Genomic DNA, 19,948 nt, shown 5'->3' on the forward strand with positions numbered 1-19,948 from the left:
GAATAGGAAAGAATGCACGTCCTTTCTCCCCGAACTCGCGGTGGAGATAAGACACACAACCATATTTTTTTCTGAATGCGGCTGTTCCGCCGTCGCCCGGAAGTGCTGCAAGGAGTTCGGAGTTACCGAGAATGGAAGGGAGTGGAGTGGAGTGGATGGGCAGATTGACGTCGAGAGAGTTTTTGACATCATCACCATTACAGAATACTCAATTCCCACCGCCCAGACCTTCCAATTACTAATTAATGGTTCGTTGTATACAACATAGTACTGTCGATATATAAGGTGGCAGATAGCGCTCTCTAGGACTAGGCATATCCATCCCCATCAGTATCACAGGCCAGATATCCGTACAGCTTGCTAGTAAATACTTCAAAAGCAAAGCACATTGGAAATGGCGCCGAATCTCCCCAAAGAATACAAGGCCGCCGTCTTCGAGGCCAAAGGCCAGCCGCTGAGCTTCAAACAGCTTCCGCTTGAACTGCCCAAGTCGGGCGAGGTATGTGCTGTGTTGACCCGTCCATTGTTTAGCACCCGCCGTGTTCTCGGAAGCTGATCTCTGTCTAGGTGCTTGTCAAAGTGCTGGCGTGTGGTGTGCGTCTTGTCCTGGTGACCCTTGCTTGATTGTTCCGCCTTTAATGCTGTGCTACAGGTCTGTCATTCCGACGCCGCAGTACAGCATGGCTTGTTCGGCAACTCGTTTCCCATCGTTCCCGGCCACGAGGTCATCGGCGACGTGGCTGCGGTGCCGGATTCCGAGAAGCGTTGGAAGGTTGGTGACCGTGTAGGGTACGTTGGCCTCGTTCTCCTCCCAAGATCTCTGCATACCGTGTTTCCATCCCAGCCCAGCTTTGGGTTAGAATTGTCAACATTGCTGACCTTTGATCATTGCAGAGCTCCATGGCATGGTGGTCATGATGGTACGAGAACACCTCCTCGTTTGTCCTTATCGAGTTTCGCAGAAGGAAGCATCTTGGTTGCATGGGGGAAGACGCCCATGCATGCAGGCGTTGCTCGCATCCGTCGACCCCAAGTGCCTGGCTTTCCGTCTCGAATTCCCCTTTTTATCTGAACCAACTTGCCTGCTCGTACAGAGAAATAACTGATCGGTCGGCCAGGAATCTGCAAATCATGTCAACGCGGGTTGTATCAGATGTGCGACAACGAGCTGATCAACGGCGTCACTAAATCCGGAGGATATGCGGAATATGTGACGCTCAGGACAGAGGCCGTCGTGTCCATTCCCTCTGATGTTGACCCGGCTGAGTTCTGCCCTCTGCTCTGCGCAGGAGTGACTGTCTTCAACTGTAAGAATGTCGCATCTCTGCCTGTGTCTATCTTAGGCCGATTATGGGAATTTTGGCTGATCGGGGTTCCACCTCTTTAGCTCTGCGACACCAGAATGTCCTTCCAGGATCACTGGTCGCCATCCAAGGTCTAGGTGGTCTTGGCCATCTTGCGCTGCAATACACCAGCAAAATGGGGTATAGGACGGTTGCCATCTCATCGAGCTCGGAGAAGAAGGAGTTCGCCACGCAACTCGGGGCGCACGAGTATATCGACGCATCCAAGGGCGACATTGGGGAACAACTCCAGAAACTGGGCGGGGCGGCATGTGTCATCTTCACTGCGCCGAATCAGAAACTCATTCCTTCACTGCTTCAGGGATTGGGCCCCTTGGGCAAAATTCTCATTCTGGCAGCATCCGCCCCCGTCGAGATCAACACGGCATCCATGATCGCCAAGGGTTTGAGCATTGTCGCGTGGCCCAGCGGCCATGCTCTCGACAGTGAGGAAGCAATTGAATTTGCTCAGGTGCACAACGTCAACGTGATGATCGAGAAATTTCCCCTCGACAAGGCGAATGAAGCGCTGGAAAAGATGGTGAGCGGAAAGATCAGATTCCGTGGCGTGGTTATTCCGTAGAGGGAGGGCAATAACTTCGATATCCGTGGCGTGCACGTGACCGACTGTACCCCGCGAGCCGAGTCCGATGGCTGCGATGGCTGCGATGGCTGCGATGGTGGGTGGATTTAGGGAAACATCCTGGATAGTCACATAGGTAGCACTTCTGTTCTGCGTCACGCTGAAATTCCCCTGAATATGTCAGGTTCTAAGTGTCCTCTGTAAGTCGAGGATGTGGCCAGTGCAGCCGCTGGCGCTCACCTTTGACCACTGTGAACGATAGGCTTAGGAGGCTTCTTAGGCTCCCAAGGCCCTTACAGGTGCCTGTTCGGTGCCAGCATTCCGTCATCCGCATTCCGTTTCCACCCCCAAAGCGCCCGGACGATTGGCGGGGCTGCAAGGTTTCCTGTACCCCTGGCTCGCCTTGCCAATCACGTCAACAGGATCCCCTGTCGCTCTTACATTTCCTGCTTCATGCTGTCGCCATTCATAGACGTCCATACCATAGCCTCGTGGCCTGCAACCCCTACGAAGGGTCACAACTGTCGCAGAATCTGCATCACCTTCCACTGCAACTCGTAGCAGGGATTCCACCAGCCGCCCGAGTTGTGCCCCTAGGTGATGCGATGTATCACGTAGGAGGAACCGCTTGCGGAGACGCAGTTCGTAGGGGCAACATGCTGCCGCTTGTCCTGGAAACGGTAGAAAGCGAGGCTCAACCACACTTCCCTCTTTGCTTCTGTTTTCATCGTGGGACCCGTACAAGACGTCGAGTCCTCTTCTGCTGAGACGCCTGGAGCTGACTGAAGGAGACACCGGAGTCATTGGACGGCCGAGAACCCCTCGCAGATTATCATCCCTAGACCTCTCGCAACGAGTCCACGCGCGTCCCAAACACAGCGACAACGGGCACTTCGTCGTGCTGAAAGAGAGGGGCTATCTGACATCACAAGGGGATAGGGGGGTATAAGTCGACAGAAACGGCCACCGGCATCTGTGCTCACGTCCGTCGTGTTTCAGACCAAAAGTCGGGATCCGCCCAAAGATAAATCATCCGACGATCTCGTTCCCACCAGGCTGCGCATATTTGATTGCGATCGACGAAGATCTTTTGTCAACCACCCCATACCCGATTATATTGCTTGCTCCTGCAATCCTGGTGTTGCGAGCACGGACTGACGTAGAACCACATTGATTGCGTTCTTCCACCAAGGAGAGGCCGGTCGGCAACGCTGTCGCTCCACCACAGACAACCGGACTGTTGTCCACTAGAGGCCAAGAGGGAGATGGTTAGCAATCGCGCTTCTTGCTGGTGAAAGAGTTGCTCGCTCTTTCAAGTCCTGGAAACCTCGCTCTTTCACTGTGCAAAATTAATCGATCAAAATCACTCAGTCGGCGTCGTTGAGAGGCGGTCGGCCTACACAGAGCCATCGAGTTGACAGTTGCTGGGGGCCATGTTGCCGTTTGGAAGCACGCCGTCCTGATCACAGTATTGGAATCGACTCTTTGCTGCTCTGGCACAGCGCAACAGCCGTCCCGGTCCCGGTAATCCAGTCTTCACTGAAATTCTGCCGGACCCAGGCCCAACAAACAAACCCAAGCCTTGGATCCTGGCACAACCGACACCTCACCTCTACGCCTCCCACGCACCTTCTCCCCAACAACTTCATGAATACCGCATAAAGCAATGCAACTACGGACCAATCGCCTGGCCCTGGCCATCATTTTCCATGCCCTCGTCAGGAGCGCGACCGCCACAGTGTCATTCCCGAAAATCCAGCCCATTGTCGGATTCTCTGATTCCTGTACTGCAGCCTACAGCAACCCTGTCGCCACTTGTGTTCTCAACGACTTTCCGGCAATTGGAGGAACAGGATCCTGCTCTGTAACTTGTCAGGAAGCTTTAGTATCCGCACAGACATACGTCCAACGTGCATGCCAGGGCCAGCAAGCGGCTCGGAATTCCTTGATAGGGCAATTGTTTATTGGAGACGTCGTCGACTATCTATGTTCAAACAGTAACGGCGTTGCGACCACAACAGCTGCGAGTTCGGCCGAGTCTTCGGCGGCGGTCTCTTCCAAGATGGTGACGGCAACTTCGCAGACAGAATCAACACTTAGCCAGTCGGCGGCTTCAGCCAGCAAGACCGAATCGGCGAGCAAAAGCAGCGCGTCAGAGTCGACCTCGTCATTGATAGCCATGTCTATCGCTTCAGCGACGTCAAAAACCTTGACTACCTCAATTTCCTCTTCGTCTTCTGCTACTGCCTCTTCGTCCTCTTCTTCATCATCATCATCGAGCTCGAGCACATCTTCGGCAGCATCTTCGAGAGGGACGTCCGGATCGCAGGGTTCGGGTTCAGGCGGTAGTGGCGGCGGCAGTCCCTTCGACACAGGGGTCGGCTCTGGAGCTGGCCGATTGAGCACAATTAATCCGCAAATCCTCGTGACATTCCTGTTCGCGATACTATTTTCCATATTGTCTTGACGAAAGTACTGGCATCGTCGAGGATCGACTACGAGAACGAGATACCAACATAGCAACACTGTTTCCATCATTCTTTCGAGGAGGCTGGCTTTTGCAGCGTCCTTGCCATCAAGAAAAGCACATACAACGGAGGATGGTGTGCTCGTTGAGTTGATGCGAAACATAATCTGGAGGCAAGTGGCTGACTGATGATGCAAGAATGCAAGAATGCAAGCATGGCGGAATGGTAATTGTACAAGTACGCTCTATTAATGCCACAGTCAGAAAGAGCTCCCGGAACCATCCACGGCAAGCCGGCTGTGAACACACCGGAATGGAGTGGAGGAGAGCGAGGGAGGATGAAGGATGAAGGAGACAGCACCTGGCGACATCTGGTCCTCCCCGAGTTTGACGAAGAAATGACCCGCCATAGGCACCTTGAGATAGACAGACAAGTGTGGCCAGGATCCACGTCCCCGATGTGCAACCATAGTGAAGAGAACAAGCATGTTGAAGCATGCACCATCCTGTAGCTGTATCAACATTGCTTGAAGCACACGTTCAATGAAAGCGGTACATCTTCCTACTGAGGTAGAGTAATACCCCGTGGACCTCTGAACAGGAAACGACGAATCATTGATTGAATGACTGGCGCGGATGCTGTTGGGTATCATATTCTCATTATCATTAAACAACTAACGTCATTCTCTGTTCTCTCTGTCTTCGGAGTCAATTCCTGCGCCAGCGCATCTCTGTAACGTAACAGACGTCCGATTCCGACCTAAGTCCAATCGAGCCCGAGTGGTGCGCAGTCGAGCTTTTCGTATTATACAGTGGTATGATATCCATCTCCGACGGCGATTGCGAGTCTGATGACCCCAGGTGGTGAAACAAAGTGACGTCCCAGAGCACGGACTAATCCCACCAGGCTGAACCAGGTGCAAACCAAGACGCCGAGATTCTTTCCATAAAACCGGATAAATGAACCGATAGCGCCTTGCATGAAACATACGATAATCATGAGTGAGAGAGTCGAGCATAAGTCGTGGATGCCTGTCAAAGGCAGTGTCATGCCTGGAGCTGAATAAATCGCCCTTCTGTCGTCAACGTCCGTCCCTGCCCGCTGCGCGCATCGTAGCTGAGATATAAGATTCAAGGCGATGGTCATCGACATGGGAGAAGCAGGGTCAAGTGGAGGGCTTGTGTGTCAAGTGAAGACTTGGGAAACCTTTGAAGCAGTAGATTTTCTCTGCTTCCACGGTGTCCAGGTTCATATGCAATCACAATCGCCATCCATTTGCGCCGTGCTGCAAGCTGTCGTCCTCGTCTGCCAGTTCTTCCAGCCAAGCGGACTCGATGACTCTAGTGGAGTTCCAGCGTGCCAATTCATCCATTTCAAGACACCCACTTACCACTTCGAGGACGTCGTCCCCCCCTTTCTCCTGTAACACGTCCCGGTTCCAATTGCCCGCAAGGATCGCCATGACCACACGCGGCTGGAAAGAGTTCTGGAACGGGCGCGATCCGACGATCATACTGTACACACAGACGCCGTACGACCACATATCGACTGCAGGGGAGACAATCGCCCGTTCTGCTTGACTAGAACCCTTGATCCGTTCGGCGACCCGCAAGATCTCGGGCGCAGCATACTCGAGGCTCCCGCCGGTAAAAGCCGCCGTCGATGTGTCTGCTGGTCCTATATGTTTCTGAGGGGGCCGGTCGGAGTGGTTGAAGCGTGGGCTGGGTGGCCCGGAGTTGCTGTCTGTCGAAAGCCACTCTGCCATTCCAAAGTCGCACAGACGCAGAAGACCTGGCTCGCCGTTGCTGCTTGGTTCGATTAAGCAGTTTTCAAGCTTGACATCGCGGTGCACGACGCGCGCGTCAAGGTGAAGGTAGCGGAGGGCCGACGCAAGCTGGTACGAGTAGCTTTTCACGAGCTCGTGTGGAACGCCGTTACGGTTGGCGCGGACCAGGTCAAAGAGCGTCCCGCCAGTGTTGAGGGGTATGAAACAGAAAGTGGCCTCGTCGAGTTTGTATACCGCTTCGAGAGGTAAGATGTTGCGATGGTTGAGGAAGCGCCACAGTTCGACTTCGTGCTCGAACTCGGCTTGTGCTTGCTCATTCTCCGCTTCTGTCTTGTCTTCGATCTGCCGCCGTACAATCTTGACGGCAAGTGTCCGTTGCTTTCTGTCCTGAAGTTGTGTTACCTGCTTGATCGTGCTGAATCCGCCGTAACCAATCTGTTTGCCGAGCACATAGTCATCACCGATAGTCTGACCTTCAGCATCACAAGCCATGGGCGCGTTGTCTACTGCGTCGCCATTGGTACCGCTGCTCACTGAGAATGCACGAAGGTACGAAGAAGCCACCGACCTTGGGGATCTGGTGGAGCCTGATGTGTCACGACGAGATGAGCGCCCTGCAATATCACGCATACTCTTGTTGCGGAGACTTCCCGTACGCGAGAAGAAATCTTGGGAAGAGGAACTCAAGTCTCCATCTCTCCATCGCTGTGACGCAGTTCGCCGGAAGGATTTCGGCTCCTCGTACGAGAATGCTTGAGCTATGGGCGAAATAGTAGTGGGCGACAGCAGGTAATTGTCGTCCACATCTGGTGTTAGGACCGCCTCACTAGACGGTGACGTGGCCGACTCAGATATCATTGGTATGGGTTGGGTTGGATCCTTCTGGGTCTCTCTTGCCATGTCGTCAACCGTGGTCTGTAGCAGTGGAAAGCGACCCTCACCAACGCGGGCTTGTTCCCTCGCGGGGCTTTGCGAAAAGCTGGCCAGATAGCGGCCAGTGACAGGATCATAGTGTTCCCGCCCTGACTCACTGTGTGCCCGTGACGACGTCTTTCCTTCTCCGTTTGCCTGCATGGATGAGCGACCGCGTTTCAGGGCCGTTGTAGGTTTCTCCAGCGGCTCTGCCATACTCTGGCTTTGGCCCGAATCCAGTTTGAGTTCATTACTGAAACTGACAGAGGGGTTCCGGTGGCGCATGTAATGGTCAATGTATGTAGAGGGATTGGGAGTTTCGTCTATGACTGCTGGATTCTCGTTGACTGCCGGTATGTTCATAGGAAGAGAGGCAGCGGCCCGGATGGTATCTTGACTGGCGGCAGACCCTCGCAGAGATGGCCGTGAGTGACCCAGGGACTTGTCCAGAGGGCGTTGCATTATGTAGGATCCGTCCTTGGGAAGCAAGACGGCATCGTCTTCGCTATCCGAGTTGAGGCGCAGGTGATCGAAATGGTGAACATTGTCAGCCTGCGCCATTGCTCTCAGCCGAGAGCTCGCAGGGGTGTAGTCGGTTCGCAGCAACAGGAAGAGAAGTAGTCGGTGTCTCGGATGGAAGGCAGAACAAGAGACTTATTGTCTCAGTGATTCGAGAGGCCTCCGCTCATTGCTGTTTCTTTATAAGCGTATCCGAGTCGAGCAGAACAAAGTCGAGAATTGGAGTAAAAATCCTGTCTACCCACGTGCCAGGTGAAAGGCAAACGGCTGGCTTTACGTGCGGAGCGAAGATCAGCAGCCTGGCGTATAGCACGGGGCACTGGGCACTGGGCGATGATAACAATGATGAACTTACAGTAGCTAAGAGTTTCTGGACTGTATTCTTGCTTCTGCATTTCTTCTTGAACAGCGCAGGCAAAGGCGGATGGGTAGTAGTCGAAATAGTGGGCATGGCACGGGCACCCCAGGTTTGACCAGAGGCACCCAAGGCGCCTGAGGGCCTTCACTGTCTGTACTCAATAACCACATTTCACCCCCCGTTGCCTAATGCGAATGTTTTGACGCGGATCAAAAAAAAAGATAATGGTTCACCGGAAAACATTTTATTTATACATCTAGATCTACCAGAGTGATCCCATCAGAGACAGCCTTGATGGCGATTGACATCGATCATGACGACGGCCCACAAAATTCATGCGGCTACCTGTAGGTATCCGTACATAGCTGCCCGAGGGGCAGGGAGCCTGACCCTGCCTGCTCTCTGGTAGGCACCTGGCACCTAACAATAACTAACAATAATTGGTGGTGACTCCCCCACAGATTCCAAGGAAGCCGGAATTGACCTGGCGGGCCCTATGTATATCCGTAGAAGCAGTTGAAACTGGCTCCCGGAAACTCTGGAGGCTGCCCGCGCCCGCCTTTGGGGCCGGCGACACTTTTTGCAAGGGATTCTGAGGAATAGGAGGCGCCCCCAGTTGTCTTGCAGCAAGCCTCAGTTGCTAAACCCCGTTAGTGGTCCCTGCCTCCCCAGCCGCCTATGTGTATCCGTCGGCGTACAGTAAACGCCCACTCGCTAAAGTGTCCGTCCCTGAATCTCAACCCCGTGCCCAGCTCTGTCGGGTGGTCTGTGCCAGTTCTTGAAACACACCTCCTTCGCCGCTGGATAGACATTAGGGAGAGGCCAAATCCCGCCGCTGTTCATTAATTATCATTTCCAAATAATCACCACCTCAATCCTGTTTGATACCACCATCACAACACCGCCAACCTTTCCTCTGCACCTGTTCTGGCGCCTGCGCATCAATACTCCTTCGCTGAACCTAGCCGGTCCTTCCTTTCTTTCTTTCCTCTCACTTTCTGTGATCCTCGAATCGCGTCGCTCCCTTGCAAAAGCGTTCCCCAGCTGGCTCTGTACACACCACCAGTCGTTACCGCGCCTCACCTCGACCACAAAGACGCTGGTCTCGCCGATTAGCCCTTCCGTCTGATAGCCATAGCTCAGCTCTCCTGCGCTTCACTTCACTTGAATTATACTATCTCTCTATGCAACCTGAATCACTGGGAAGTCCGTCGATTCTGGTGGGCGAGCACGCAACGCGACACCCAGACCTCCCGCACAGATGGTGCGCGCAATGACCACTCTCAAGCCACAGCTTGTGAGAGCTGGTAAGATACGCCCTGAAAAAACTCCCAAATGCTCAAGTTGTCGCTCAATGTAGTGTATTCGCTCACACATCATGCCTGCAGATACTCTCGACCTGCAAGATCACGATGCACCTTCAGCCAAGGACCACACGCGACAACCTACACATCCTTCGCCCTATGGCTTTGGGCCAGCCGCGCCCCATCAGGCCCAAACTCTGAGACTCGCCGAAGAGGAGGCTTTTCAACAACAACACATTAGTCCGCGGGCCTCAGAAGACGGGCCCAACGCCGGCTTCCTACATGAGCAGCATTTCTATGACGACGTGGACGACGACCGAGACGACGACCACACAAGTTCGCAAGATGGAACGACCGGAAGTGGCTATCACGTGCAGGATCTTGACGACGGGGAAGGCGGTGACTCCCAGGACGAGGACATGGATGACGACCTACTGGACAAAATATCGAGCTCACCCTCAATTGAAGATGGTAAATACACCCTACCCCCCTGGCCCCCGCGAGCGGATTCTGTGGATTCTGGAGCTTCCCCAGCTCCAGCATCAACGCCGACTCGAGGCACCATCGCTTCTTCACCGTTCTCTTCTACTCCTGAGCACTTCCCGTTGCGCCTATTGCCAGTGGTTCAATCGGCATGTCATCATGGTGAGTATGAGGTGGAGCAGGTATATGCGGCGAGATACCAGCCTTTATGTCATCAACCGGAAGCCTCACAGCTAGATGAATCTTCCCCAACACCGTTGCCCAACGTGTTGCCCTCGCAGTCTCATGGTATAGCGCTGTCCGAATCCCAAGAATTTAGGAGATACTTGTTACCCCTAGACGACCCGATCTTGGCCGGTACAATCGACGCAGGCGAGGACTATCAAGAAGAGTCCGTGTACGGTGACGCTGATGACTGGGAAGATGAGGAATCCTGCTCACCTTGTTCTGAGTCGAGTTCAGATGATGACGCTGATAATTTTCAATTTTCTCTTGACGATCGCTTTATCGACTCTGGTTGGGGAGGAGAATGCTTACGAGAAATAGAGGATATTGACTTCGAGTTTGTGTACGCCTTACACACCTTTGTCGCAACGGTCGAAGGCCAAGCCAATGCTACGAAAGGCGATACCATGGTGCTGCTTGATGATAGCAACAGTTACTGGTGGCTCGTGAGAGTCGTGAAAGATGGCAGCATTGGTAAGCTATTCTATACGTATTTAGGTTACAAATGGCTAACATTTCAGGCTACCTACCCGCAGAACATATTGAGACACCCACCGAAAGATTAGCTCGACTTAACAAGCATAGGAATGTAGACGTACGTGGCCATTCCCGGGCTAGACACTTCGCTGACAAGGGCTAGCTATCTGCTCGCATGCTTGGCGATAACCCTGAAAAATCCAAGAATCCTCTGAAAAAGGCGATCCGTCGAAGAAATGGTAAGACAGTACAATTCGCTGCTCCAACATATTATGAGCCCGAAGAGTATGAGTACTCTGATGAGGACGACGAGGAAGATGAGAGCCACCTCGAGCACATGGGCCTCGACAACTCTGACGAGGGCGAAACCGCCGATGATCAGCAAGAGGCATCTGCAGCCAATGAACCCCAGGAACAGCGCGATGCAATCACCATGAATGGCATTCAACGAACAACTAGCAACGACAGCTTCAAGGACGAACTCTCTTCTAGCCCCACAAAGACACAAAAGCCATATACGGGGCTAGAGCAGTCACAGGCGGAAGAACCAGCGCAGAGATCGCGAAAAGGGGTGGTCCGGAATACAGACTCTTTCTTCAAAGATGACACACTAGAAACAAAGAAGATCTCGCTAACTCCACGGCTGCTCCGAGGAGATTCAGAGACTGGGGACTCTGCTGAGCGAGAAGTACGTCAAGAGCCAAGCTTGGAAACTTTTGACAAGATGGTCGGGCCCGATGACAAGTCAAAGGAGAAGAAAAGGGAGAAGAAGGGTATGCTTAGTGGTCTTTTCAAAAGGAAGAAGGGAACCAGTCACGAGGAAGCTGAAAGAATTATGGAAGATTCTCACCAATCGTCGCAGGCGAAAGATTCTCTGGAGTCGCTGTCAACGAAGCCAGACGCTGGGCCAGAGAGAAAGCCCAGTAAGCTGCAGAAGACACCTCCGACTAATTCGCCCAAAGCTTCACCCACAGAGCCGAAGGCTCTACAACGAGACACGTCCGATCCCTCTCAAAGCAGTGTGCCTCCTGCACCCACAGGGCCTGCGCCTGCACCGCCAACGGTCCGAAAAGTTGAACTCGAGACTTCACGGCCCGCAGAACAAACGAGCCCTGAGACTACACCGTCTCAGGCGCCTGTCCAAGTCAATAGGTTTCCTTCTCTTACTGAAAAGAGGTCTATTTTTTCGCCCATTACAATGGCTTTGAAGTCTACCCCTTCAAATGTTCCAGATGGTGGGTTCGGTGTCAAGTCAACTTATTCGAAGAGAGCTAAGGAGCGATTTGCGATAGACGACACCGAGTCTGAAGGAGACGACGAGGCTCCCAAAACTGAACAGGATCGACAAAGTATCTCTCCGGCCACGAGTGCACAAGTGTTACTACCGCGGTCAGATTCGGCCATGCATGTTTCACCCATAGAGCCTTCGACTCCAAACAGATTTGGAGACGCCAAGCATGAGCCTTCTCCTCAACAAGCAACGTTAGCCTCATCTCCTCCTCCACTTGAATTCAACCCAGCGGACTCGGAAGGGACTGCCAGCACTTCCAAACTATCGCCCTCCAGTGCTCCTCATACTCCATCAACCTCAAGGTCTACACCGACATGGTCAGACGCATCTCTCCGAACATATATGGAGAACAACCAAGATATCAAAGATCTTCTGATTATCGTTCACGATAAGTCGAATGTTACACCTGTTGGTCCAGACCATCCTCTTATGCACAATCTCTTCTCGGACGAGCGGACAAAACTAGCGGAGATGCAGTCACAACTTGATAACATGTTGATGCACTGGATATCGAAGAAGAACGCGCATTTACTATCAGCCGCGACTTGAGGGCCCCAGTGCCTGTCGCTCATGATTTTGTTTCAGATCATGGATGTGATCTTTCTTTGTACACTTTCAATTCTCGGCATGTCACGCAGATGCTTGACTTGTACTATTAGGGCGGGACTTCTTATTTCTATTGTGACGACTATATACCTGGAACGAATGATTGCGCGGTCGAAGATACCTGAAACACTATGCATACGTACGTACGGCAAATGCTTGGAACTGGAAGGGAGTTATCTGGCGGGTCGGTATATGACAGGCGTGTCACAAGGCCCTGCTACCGTTAATACCGGTAATGAATCGAGAACTGATGCAGATAACTGGAAAACCAACATCTATCCCTTTCCTTTTGCTAGGGTCAGCCGGCAGGCGACCGCTGCTCATGCGTAAAACCCCCACGTGACCTCACGTGACCGCACTAGCTCGTCTCCACTATATCTTGCTCGTTGTGGATTCAAGGCTGCATCTGTTTGATGAACGATCTTCTCATCCTCTTTACTTGACAATACTTATCGTTGTTCTCTTCTTCCAGCCTCCCAAAAGCCGCTCAATCACTCTGTGGTTATTTCTCCGGCTTTTTCATGGATCTCTATCCGCAGCATGTCAGTCACAGTAAGTGAAATACTCCTACTCGATTGTTCAGAGACTTACCAGTACCAGCTACATACCACCCACGGTGACATTAAGATTGAGATCTTTTGCGAATCTGTTCCCAAGACGGCCGAAAACTTTCTGGCTCTTTGCGCGTCGGGAGCCTACGATGGCACGCCTTTCCACAGGCTAATCCCTGATTTCATGGTTCAGGGAGGAGACACATCATTGACTGCCCGAAACACAGAGGAAAACCCGATCCCTAAAGGAGGAACATCAGTTTGGAAAGAGTACTTTGAGGACGAGATCAAAGTTCCAGCATTGCGACATAGCGGCCGAGGAATGGTATCGATGGCGAACAAAGGTCCTAACACGAATGGCAGTCAATTCTTCATTATCTTTAAGGAGGCTTCACATCTTGACGGCAAAAATACAGTGTTTGGGCGGGTTATTGACGGTGCCGAAGAAGCTGGTACCCTGGAGAGAATGGAAGGCGTAACCGTCGACAGGAAATTCCGCCCAAAGGACGAGAAGATTATCCTCGAACGTGTGACGATACATGCGAATCCATTGGCAGGCTGAGAAAGACACCGAAGAGAGACCCTAGGGTTCTATTTGATGCAACTACCGACTCTTCCGTTACCACTCAGGCAGTACAGACAAGCAATGACCGCACACGAATGCACCCTGGTCGATACTGCTCCATTGGCTACATGGAACGCCTAGGGGGTTATCTTGACGGCAGCCGTAAAGGAAACCAAGCTACGTCAACCATGGGCATGTCATGGGCTGGCGTCCAAATCCCAAGGTTCCGAGGAGAGAAATGCACATGCGCAACGATGGTCCAGAGTGTGGGCAGCGGGCCATAAGAATGGCTAACGCAGTATGCTGACGACATCTCACCCGCCCCGTCCACGGACTTTTTAATTAGGCGGCTACGCCATGTATCTTGCCTTTGTGTCGGGGTTTAGGGACGAAGCGCTACGAACCTCCACAATTTAGACTGGAATTTAATGCGGAGGAGGAGGGGTTGGAAAGCTGCAGCATTCAGGCGCTTGGCTGCGCTGAACGGCAGTCCACAGAGCAGTTAGAGATGGTCAAGCAACTGTTCGCGGGACATTCTAGCAAATCAACTGTGGTGGAACAAGCTGGGCGCATGGGCTTTGAGAATATCAGCCCTAGGTTGGAGTGATCCGGGACTCAGGGTGAACTCATGTTATGTTAGGTCTTCCTCAGATCAAGAGACATACAACAGAGATGATGCAGTACAGATCAAGGGCTCTGATTAAGTTAGAGCGCAAAGTGCAAATCGTGAAATGCAGTGAAGAGTCTCGACCAGATGCATGTGTCCTAGGTACGTTACTATAGTAGAGAAGTGCAGCAGTACGGGGCGGCAAATGAGGTGCCTGGGCATTTTGGGTGACGCTGAGAGTCCTAAGGCCGCCGGGCCTTGGAGCGTCTAGGTCAGCGGCTCCTCTTAGGGTACGGAGATATGTACGTACAGTCAGTCAGGTATGTAGCTACCTCTAGGTACCTAGTATCTAACGTACGGATATGTGAATCGTACGTGGTGTGGTGTGGTGCGTGTCTTGTCCACCTATTGTCCTACCTTGACGCAGGGCAGACCAACTCAACTCCGACGGAAGTTCATCCCTCCACCTGCGCCTGCTTGCGGCTACACCTCCACGAGCCGCGCTGCGCTCATAACCCAACCGAATCTCACTTCCATCCCCAGCTTATCCCACAGTCATTATAGGCAACATCATTCAGAACTTACTGGACATTATCCTCCGTTACTCAGGCCTTTCTTTCGTACTCGAATATCACCACTGTTATCCACCACTATTAACCCCTCGTCCACACAAAGCAACGTCCAAAACACCCAACTCCGGTTCCATTGATATGACAACAAAGCACAACGCAACGGTTGCAGCTCCCGCCCGCATGTAATCCACAGCACCGCTAAGACGTCTCTATGGGCCTCACACTGTCGCTCAGAACAAGGCCGCCGAAAACCCCCAGTGTCATCAGAGGCCGCGAGCAAAGGACACTTCTAATCACGCCTGATGTTCCCAACTTGAGTTCCAGCTCTGTGAGAAGATGAGCGCATTTGTGCGAGTGTCTGGCCGTCCAAACACACATTTTCTGGTCGGGTACCCAGGAATCTCTGCAACGCTGGTGAGTCTCCAGGCGTGTTACTAGCATTCAGAAGCAAGCTGACATCGGCTAGCCTCGTATCGAGGGGACAGTCGAAATTCGTCCCGCGGTCGGCATATCGAGCCCGGTCAATGTCTCCATTGTCACCATCTCTCTGCAGAGACGAGAAAGCATCCATCCTCATGCAGACTCGGTGGCCAAGAAACATCTGGCGGCGCCCAGGAAGGAGTCGACAGAAACAGTGGGGAAGGAAATGTTGCTGTTTCGGTGTCCGGCCAACAGAGAATCGGAGGAGATTATGTACATGGACCTACCCTTTGTCATCTTCATACCATTTGGACGTGGAGGACAAGAGACTGCCAGAAGAGTCCCCCCGGCCAGTCTACAGTTACCAAGGAGGACGGCCGAAACATATTATGAGATGGTGGTGACGGTAGGTTACGGATCTGGTGATCGCAAACAATACGCATTCCCCGTGCCGATGGCGCGATACGATACACTCTCTACGTTTGGCATGTACAACCGGCCGGAGACCGCAGAACGAGTGTCAGATCATTTGGTGACTCTAGGCATATCTCTACCAAGATGGTCGTACGGACCTTTGGATCCTGTCAGCGTATACATCAAGTTATCGCCCAACCCGGATTGGTTGAGCAAGGCACGCAAGGTGACAATTCGAAAGATTGAAATTGGCATTGACGAGGAAGTCATCTACAACCACGAAGGCGACGAGCCGCAAAGGAAAACAAAGAGTCTGGTCAAGAAGACAGAGAATGTAGGGGTGAAGATGCCCGAAGCAGGCTACTTTACGAACCTGGGGCTTGTTTTCCCTGCGAATGACCTCCGGGATGCAGACGGCATCATGCCTCGTGGAAAGGCGGCGTTCCCGACATATGCAGTAACTGGCTTCACAACAACCGCAGGCCTTTACAAGGTTGAATACTACTTGACCATTAAGGTATGTGATTACACCAACGGGCGAAACCGCAATACTGATTATATTCAGGCTTCGATGAACGGTGCCAAAGATATTATTCTAAAGCAGCCAATCGTGGTGTGTCCTCTTGATCACGCAGCATGCAAGGCTGAGATGGAGGCAATCGAGCAAGCCGCCCGAGACGCTTCGCATGTAAATGCAGACAACCCAATGCTACCCCTTGCCACCATCATACGGGCATCGGATCCAAATGCAATAGGCTGCCTCGGTGTCGCGCTGGTTGGATCAGTGAAGAAACCATTGATCGAATGAGTTGTCAACAACTCCCATGACGCCGACTTCGGAAACGGATCTTGCTTCTGCTCAGAATCTGGGATGGTGCCTGTGAGATTCGACCCGGGCGTCCTTTTGCTGCCACACTCCGGTTTCGCTACCTCAAATCAAGGTGCCAAAGCTAGCTCTTCCCAACGGGAGTCTGAATGTGGATGAAGGCGAGCGAAAACTGTCCCTAGTGGCAATTCAGGCCGAACTTGCGGTTGTTTGTCTTTGCGTCGTCACTTTTCGCAAGGCGTTGGTTTTGGATGCGGTTTTGGGAAGCGACAACTTGAGATAGGGTAATGAATGAATTGATCATATTCGTGCCGCCTGTCCGACAGGCATAGACGACTGGAGTTGAACGGATGAGTATTTGTGCTCCCATTCAGCAGCAATCGTTTCCAGTTTCGTCCAAAGCTGAACAATCAAGAGGAGACATAGCAGTGTGCTGTTGATGATGAAGGCGTACCGACCTTGACAGTCAAGGTTGGCTGTCTTTGAGCATAAGGTTGGGCAGGCTAAAGCAGCACGACATTTGGCCCGAAACGATTGTCATTCTATCTCTTCGCAAAGCTGATGGATGCACTCATACTCGTAGACATATGCATCTCTCACTTCCGCACCTTTTCTTCCAACCGAACCCTTCATGTTGGTTCTGTCTCTCCCCCAGCCATGATGAGGTAATGGACGGCTCCAAGTACAATGGATCAGAACAGGCAACGGCTCGAAACTGAGCCAGGATCTCTGAAAGAGGATACCAATCGAAGCCAAACATCCACTCAATACCACCCACAGGCAAATTCTGTCTTTACTGCCACGTCTGCTTCTCAAGACTTCGTTCCCACATCATACCCAAACACTGCTTCAGACACGTACTTGACGCCAGAATCAGGTTCAAAGATCCAGTCGGAACTGGACCAGATCAATGCCCTCCTCGACGCCATCCGGCTGAACATCGCAAATATCCTGCGCACCTGGGGCCGCGATAGCCCGCAGTATGCATCTGCTGCGGGGATCATGCAGAGTTATCTTGTTGAGAACATGAAGAGGCTAAGGCTCGTAGCCGGGTCTGAGAGATCCCTCAATGAAGATATCCACGCAGTCGATGTCAGTGAAAGTCGGACGAGAGAACCGCTTGAGATCGATATGGATGAACGGGCGAAGAACGTTGAAGAAGGGATTGAGCAGCTTATGAGGGAGTTGCGACTTGAATGACCTACCACTGACCGATAGAGAGGGTCTATAGTCCTATATGGCCGAGGCAAGGGCCTAGGACACATACATTGGGCCACTGCCGAGCCGTGGAAACACAGGGAGTCATTTGACATCAGAAGCTGAATGCAGTCACCAGTGCTGGGCCGAACTACACGCCGTCGGAGCCTGTGGTGCGGGAAAGGGGTCGTAGGCTTAAGCGAAGGCAAGACGGTCTTCCTTAACCTTCATCAGGATTTAATCGGTTATCTCACTGCGCGAGAAAGTCACACGGCCTAGACAGCTTGGACAAGGCTATTTTATCAGATGTCGCACAACTCCCTGCCGGTCGCTACCATTTCTTATATGCAGAGTAATAGGCTCTATTCCATCATGACGACACTGATCAGTTTGGCATGCTCCAAGAAATGGAGGGAGAACGGAGGTATGGGAACCGAAACGGGTATCTCAACCGCGCGGCAGTTATAGCCTCTGTCAGTCGTTATCCAATTGTTCCTGACTGGTATTGCCACTTCACAAAACCAAATAGGCTCGGAGAGACGGAGAAGAAGAAGGGGAAGATCCCGCGGACCTGACGAGGCTGCAAGAATACGCTAAGATAAGATAAGCAAAACTAAGACTTCTGTACATACGTAAACGTGACTCTTGATACTCTGCGCTTAGGTTGCACAAAACACTCTCTCATCCCTGGCTAAGACGCTGTCACAGATGAGCCTGCGCCAGCCAATACAGGCCTCAACATGGCGGACGCGGACGAGGATGTCATTCCCACAACGTCTCCCTCCGGGGCCGACGACCTCGAAGATGAAACCCAGGATTTTCGCTTCCTCGCGCAATTGACCTCCTCCGCGACCACCGGGCAAGCGATCATCCCCAAACGGGGCACCAAAGACTTTGAGCCTAATCCGACGAGGTCACAAGCGTCGGCCCTCGACGCGGCGCGTCTGGCTATGCACACCGCCTTGAGTGCGGTACGGGTGCACTCTGGGAGGAGCCATCTCGTGGGCCAGTATTTCCCGGACCAAGACGACTGGCGATGGGACGATTCTGGTGCCGGTCTCAGACACGGCCGATGTGTCGTAGTCTACAAGTTCAAGAGCACGCATCTGAAAGTCATGGGCCAGGCGGACAGAAACAACTGGGTATGGCTGCTGCCTGAAGAAGCGCTCTTCTTGCTAGAAAGAGGAAGCCTGGACATCAGGTGGCCGGATATTTCTGGGAGTCGGGATGTCACGATCGAAGCGCCCAGACATGAAGAAACGGCTGAACTCCAGCAGTCAGTTGAGGAAGAGACAAACTCCCGGTCTGAACAGTCGGAAGTCATTCTTGCGTCTCCGTCGCGGCAGGACCCTCAAGTCGGTGAACTTCCCATGAGTCTGCAAGGTGCCTATGCCAGCTTCATCGGTAAAGATGGCTTGACGCTAGAGCGATACAGCGTCTATGCCGGCCTGAAAAGAGCGGGCTACATTGTCCAACGAGCGCCGACGTGGCACGACAACGATCCTGCCTCGGTCAACGGCCACGCCCACCCTCAACCATTGCGCGAGTCGACATCGAACACGACAGCAGCCTCTTCATCGGCCTTGATATCCGCTAATTGGTCACAGCCTGGAACATTCTCAAGCCCGGCTAGCCTCATTCACAGACTGGTGTCGTGGCTGTTCCGACCTCAACGAGCAGAGTCCTGTCCTTCACTTGGCCCCTTGGCCGCCCCTGGCCTGTACAGAAACTACACAGAATTATTCCGTGCCCTTTCACTGATTCCTTACCACGATCCCGACACTTCCCTGTCAGCCACTTCTGCCGCTGGAGGTGTGAACGCTCACCAACCCCCACCGACATTAACTTGCAGCCCACAACCTCCATTCCGCGTCCACTTCCACGTTTGGAAGCCCAGCGGCGCCCACACGTACCGCAAAACGGCGCCTCCGCCGCCGGATTACCGCATCGCCGTCATCGATGCTCGCCTGACATCTATGCCCACACTCTCGCAGATCGGCGACCTCCTCGACTCGCAGCCCGAGGATTCTCTCTCCAAAGACAAAGCCGGTCGATTAGAGACGCGAATCAAGCACGGTCGTCGGAACATCCTTCTCGCGGTCGTCGATATGGGTGTGGTCAGTTACCTTCGGCTGAGCGATGCCTGTTTTGGCGCGGAGAAACTGTTTGAGCAGAAAGCCAAAGCTGGCTCGAAGGGAAAGGGAAGAGGTGGTGGTGGTGGGCGCGGCAAGAAAAGCCCGGGACAGAGACAGGGGCAGAGGCAGGGGCAGAAGACAGGGAACTGAGCGTGCAGGTGCAGGTCACACCTGAAGAAGCGGACTGGAGGTGTGCTGGAGTTGAGACATGCTTTGTTGCAGCCGGGTGTTAAGAGGCGTCTCATATGCCTACGGAACAGAAGTGGTTGCAGGAGCCAGGTAGTGAGTGATATTGCTGAGGCTCAT

General features: G+C 52.8%; 8 protein-coding genes across 8 annotated transcripts; 6 read left to right on the forward strand and 2 right to left on the reverse strand.

Moving 5' to 3' along the window:
- Window positions 1-394: 394 nt before the first annotated feature.
- On the forward strand, window positions 395-1,926 carry A1O3_05176 (uncharacterized protein; the record flags this gene model as incomplete). The annotated part of the gene is made up of 6 exons (XM_007735302.1): window positions 395-499; window positions 568-594; window positions 653-789; window positions 895-920; window positions 1,119-1,307; window positions 1,388-1,926. 6 exons carry the CDS (start codon window positions 395-397, stop codon window positions 1,924-1,926), a joined length of 1,023 nt encoding a protein of 340 aa, XP_007733492.1.
- Window positions 1,927-3,906: 1,980 nt separating this feature from the next.
- On the reverse strand, window positions 3,907-4,383 carry A1O3_05177 (uncharacterized protein; the record flags this gene model as incomplete). The annotated part of the gene is made up of 1 exon (XM_007735303.1): window positions 3,907-4,383. The coding sequence occupies one exon, from the start codon at window positions 4,381-4,383 to the stop codon at window positions 3,907-3,909; it is 477 nt and encodes a 158-aa protein (XP_007733493.1).
- A 1,269-nt stretch (window positions 4,384-5,652) lies between these two features.
- Window positions 5,653-7,653, reverse strand: A1O3_05178 (CAMK protein kinase; the record flags this gene model as incomplete). The annotated part of the gene is made up of 1 exon (XM_007735304.1): window positions 5,653-7,653. The coding sequence occupies one exon, from the start codon at window positions 7,651-7,653 to the stop codon at window positions 5,653-5,655; it is 2,001 nt and encodes a 666-aa protein (XP_007733494.1).
- A 1,694-nt stretch (window positions 7,654-9,347) lies between these two features.
- Window positions 9,348-12,298, forward strand: A1O3_05179 (uncharacterized protein; the record flags this gene model as incomplete). The annotated part of the gene is made up of 3 exons (XM_007735305.1): window positions 9,348-10,455; window positions 10,503-10,576; window positions 10,622-12,298. 3 exons carry the CDS (start codon window positions 9,348-9,350, stop codon window positions 12,296-12,298), a joined length of 2,859 nt encoding a protein of 952 aa, XP_007733495.1.
- A 597-nt stretch (window positions 12,299-12,895) lies between these two features.
- A1O3_05180 (peptidyl-prolyl cis-trans isomerase-like 3) lies at window positions 12,896-13,468 on the forward strand (the record flags this gene model as incomplete). The annotated part of the gene is made up of 2 exons (XM_007735306.1): window positions 12,896-12,907; window positions 12,950-13,468. 2 exons carry the CDS (start codon window positions 12,896-12,898, stop codon window positions 13,466-13,468), a joined length of 531 nt encoding a protein of 176 aa, XP_007733496.1.
- Window positions 13,469-14,986: 1,518 nt separating this feature from the next.
- A1O3_05181 (uncharacterized protein) lies at window positions 14,987-16,292 on the forward strand (the record flags this gene model as incomplete). Its single annotated transcript, XM_007735307.1, has 3 exons — window positions 14,987-15,064; window positions 15,117-16,001; window positions 16,050-16,292. The coding sequence occupies 3 exons, from the start codon at window positions 14,987-14,989 to the stop codon at window positions 16,290-16,292; spliced, it is 1,206 nt and encodes a 401-aa protein (XP_007733497.1).
- A 705-nt stretch (window positions 16,293-16,997) lies between these two features.
- On the forward strand, window positions 16,998-17,510 carry A1O3_05182 (uncharacterized protein; the record flags this gene model as incomplete). The annotated part of the gene is made up of 1 exon (XM_007735308.1): window positions 16,998-17,510. One exon carries the CDS (start codon window positions 16,998-17,000, stop codon window positions 17,508-17,510), a length of 513 nt encoding a protein of 170 aa, XP_007733498.1.
- Window positions 17,511-18,247: 737 nt separating this feature from the next.
- Window positions 18,248-19,792, forward strand: A1O3_05183 (uncharacterized protein; the record flags this gene model as incomplete). Its single annotated transcript, XM_007735309.1, has 1 exon — window positions 18,248-19,792. One exon carries the CDS (start codon window positions 18,248-18,250, stop codon window positions 19,790-19,792), a length of 1,545 nt encoding a protein of 514 aa, XP_007733499.1.
- Window positions 19,793-19,948: the final 156 nt, after the last annotated feature.

This window comes from Capronia epimyces, assembly GCF_000585565.1.
Source record: "Capronia epimyces CBS 606.96 chromosome Unknown aczIQ-supercont1.4, whole genome shotgun sequence".
NCBI classification, from domain to species: Eukaryota; Fungi; Ascomycota; class Eurotiomycetes; order Chaetothyriales; family Herpotrichiellaceae; genus Capronia; species Capronia epimyces.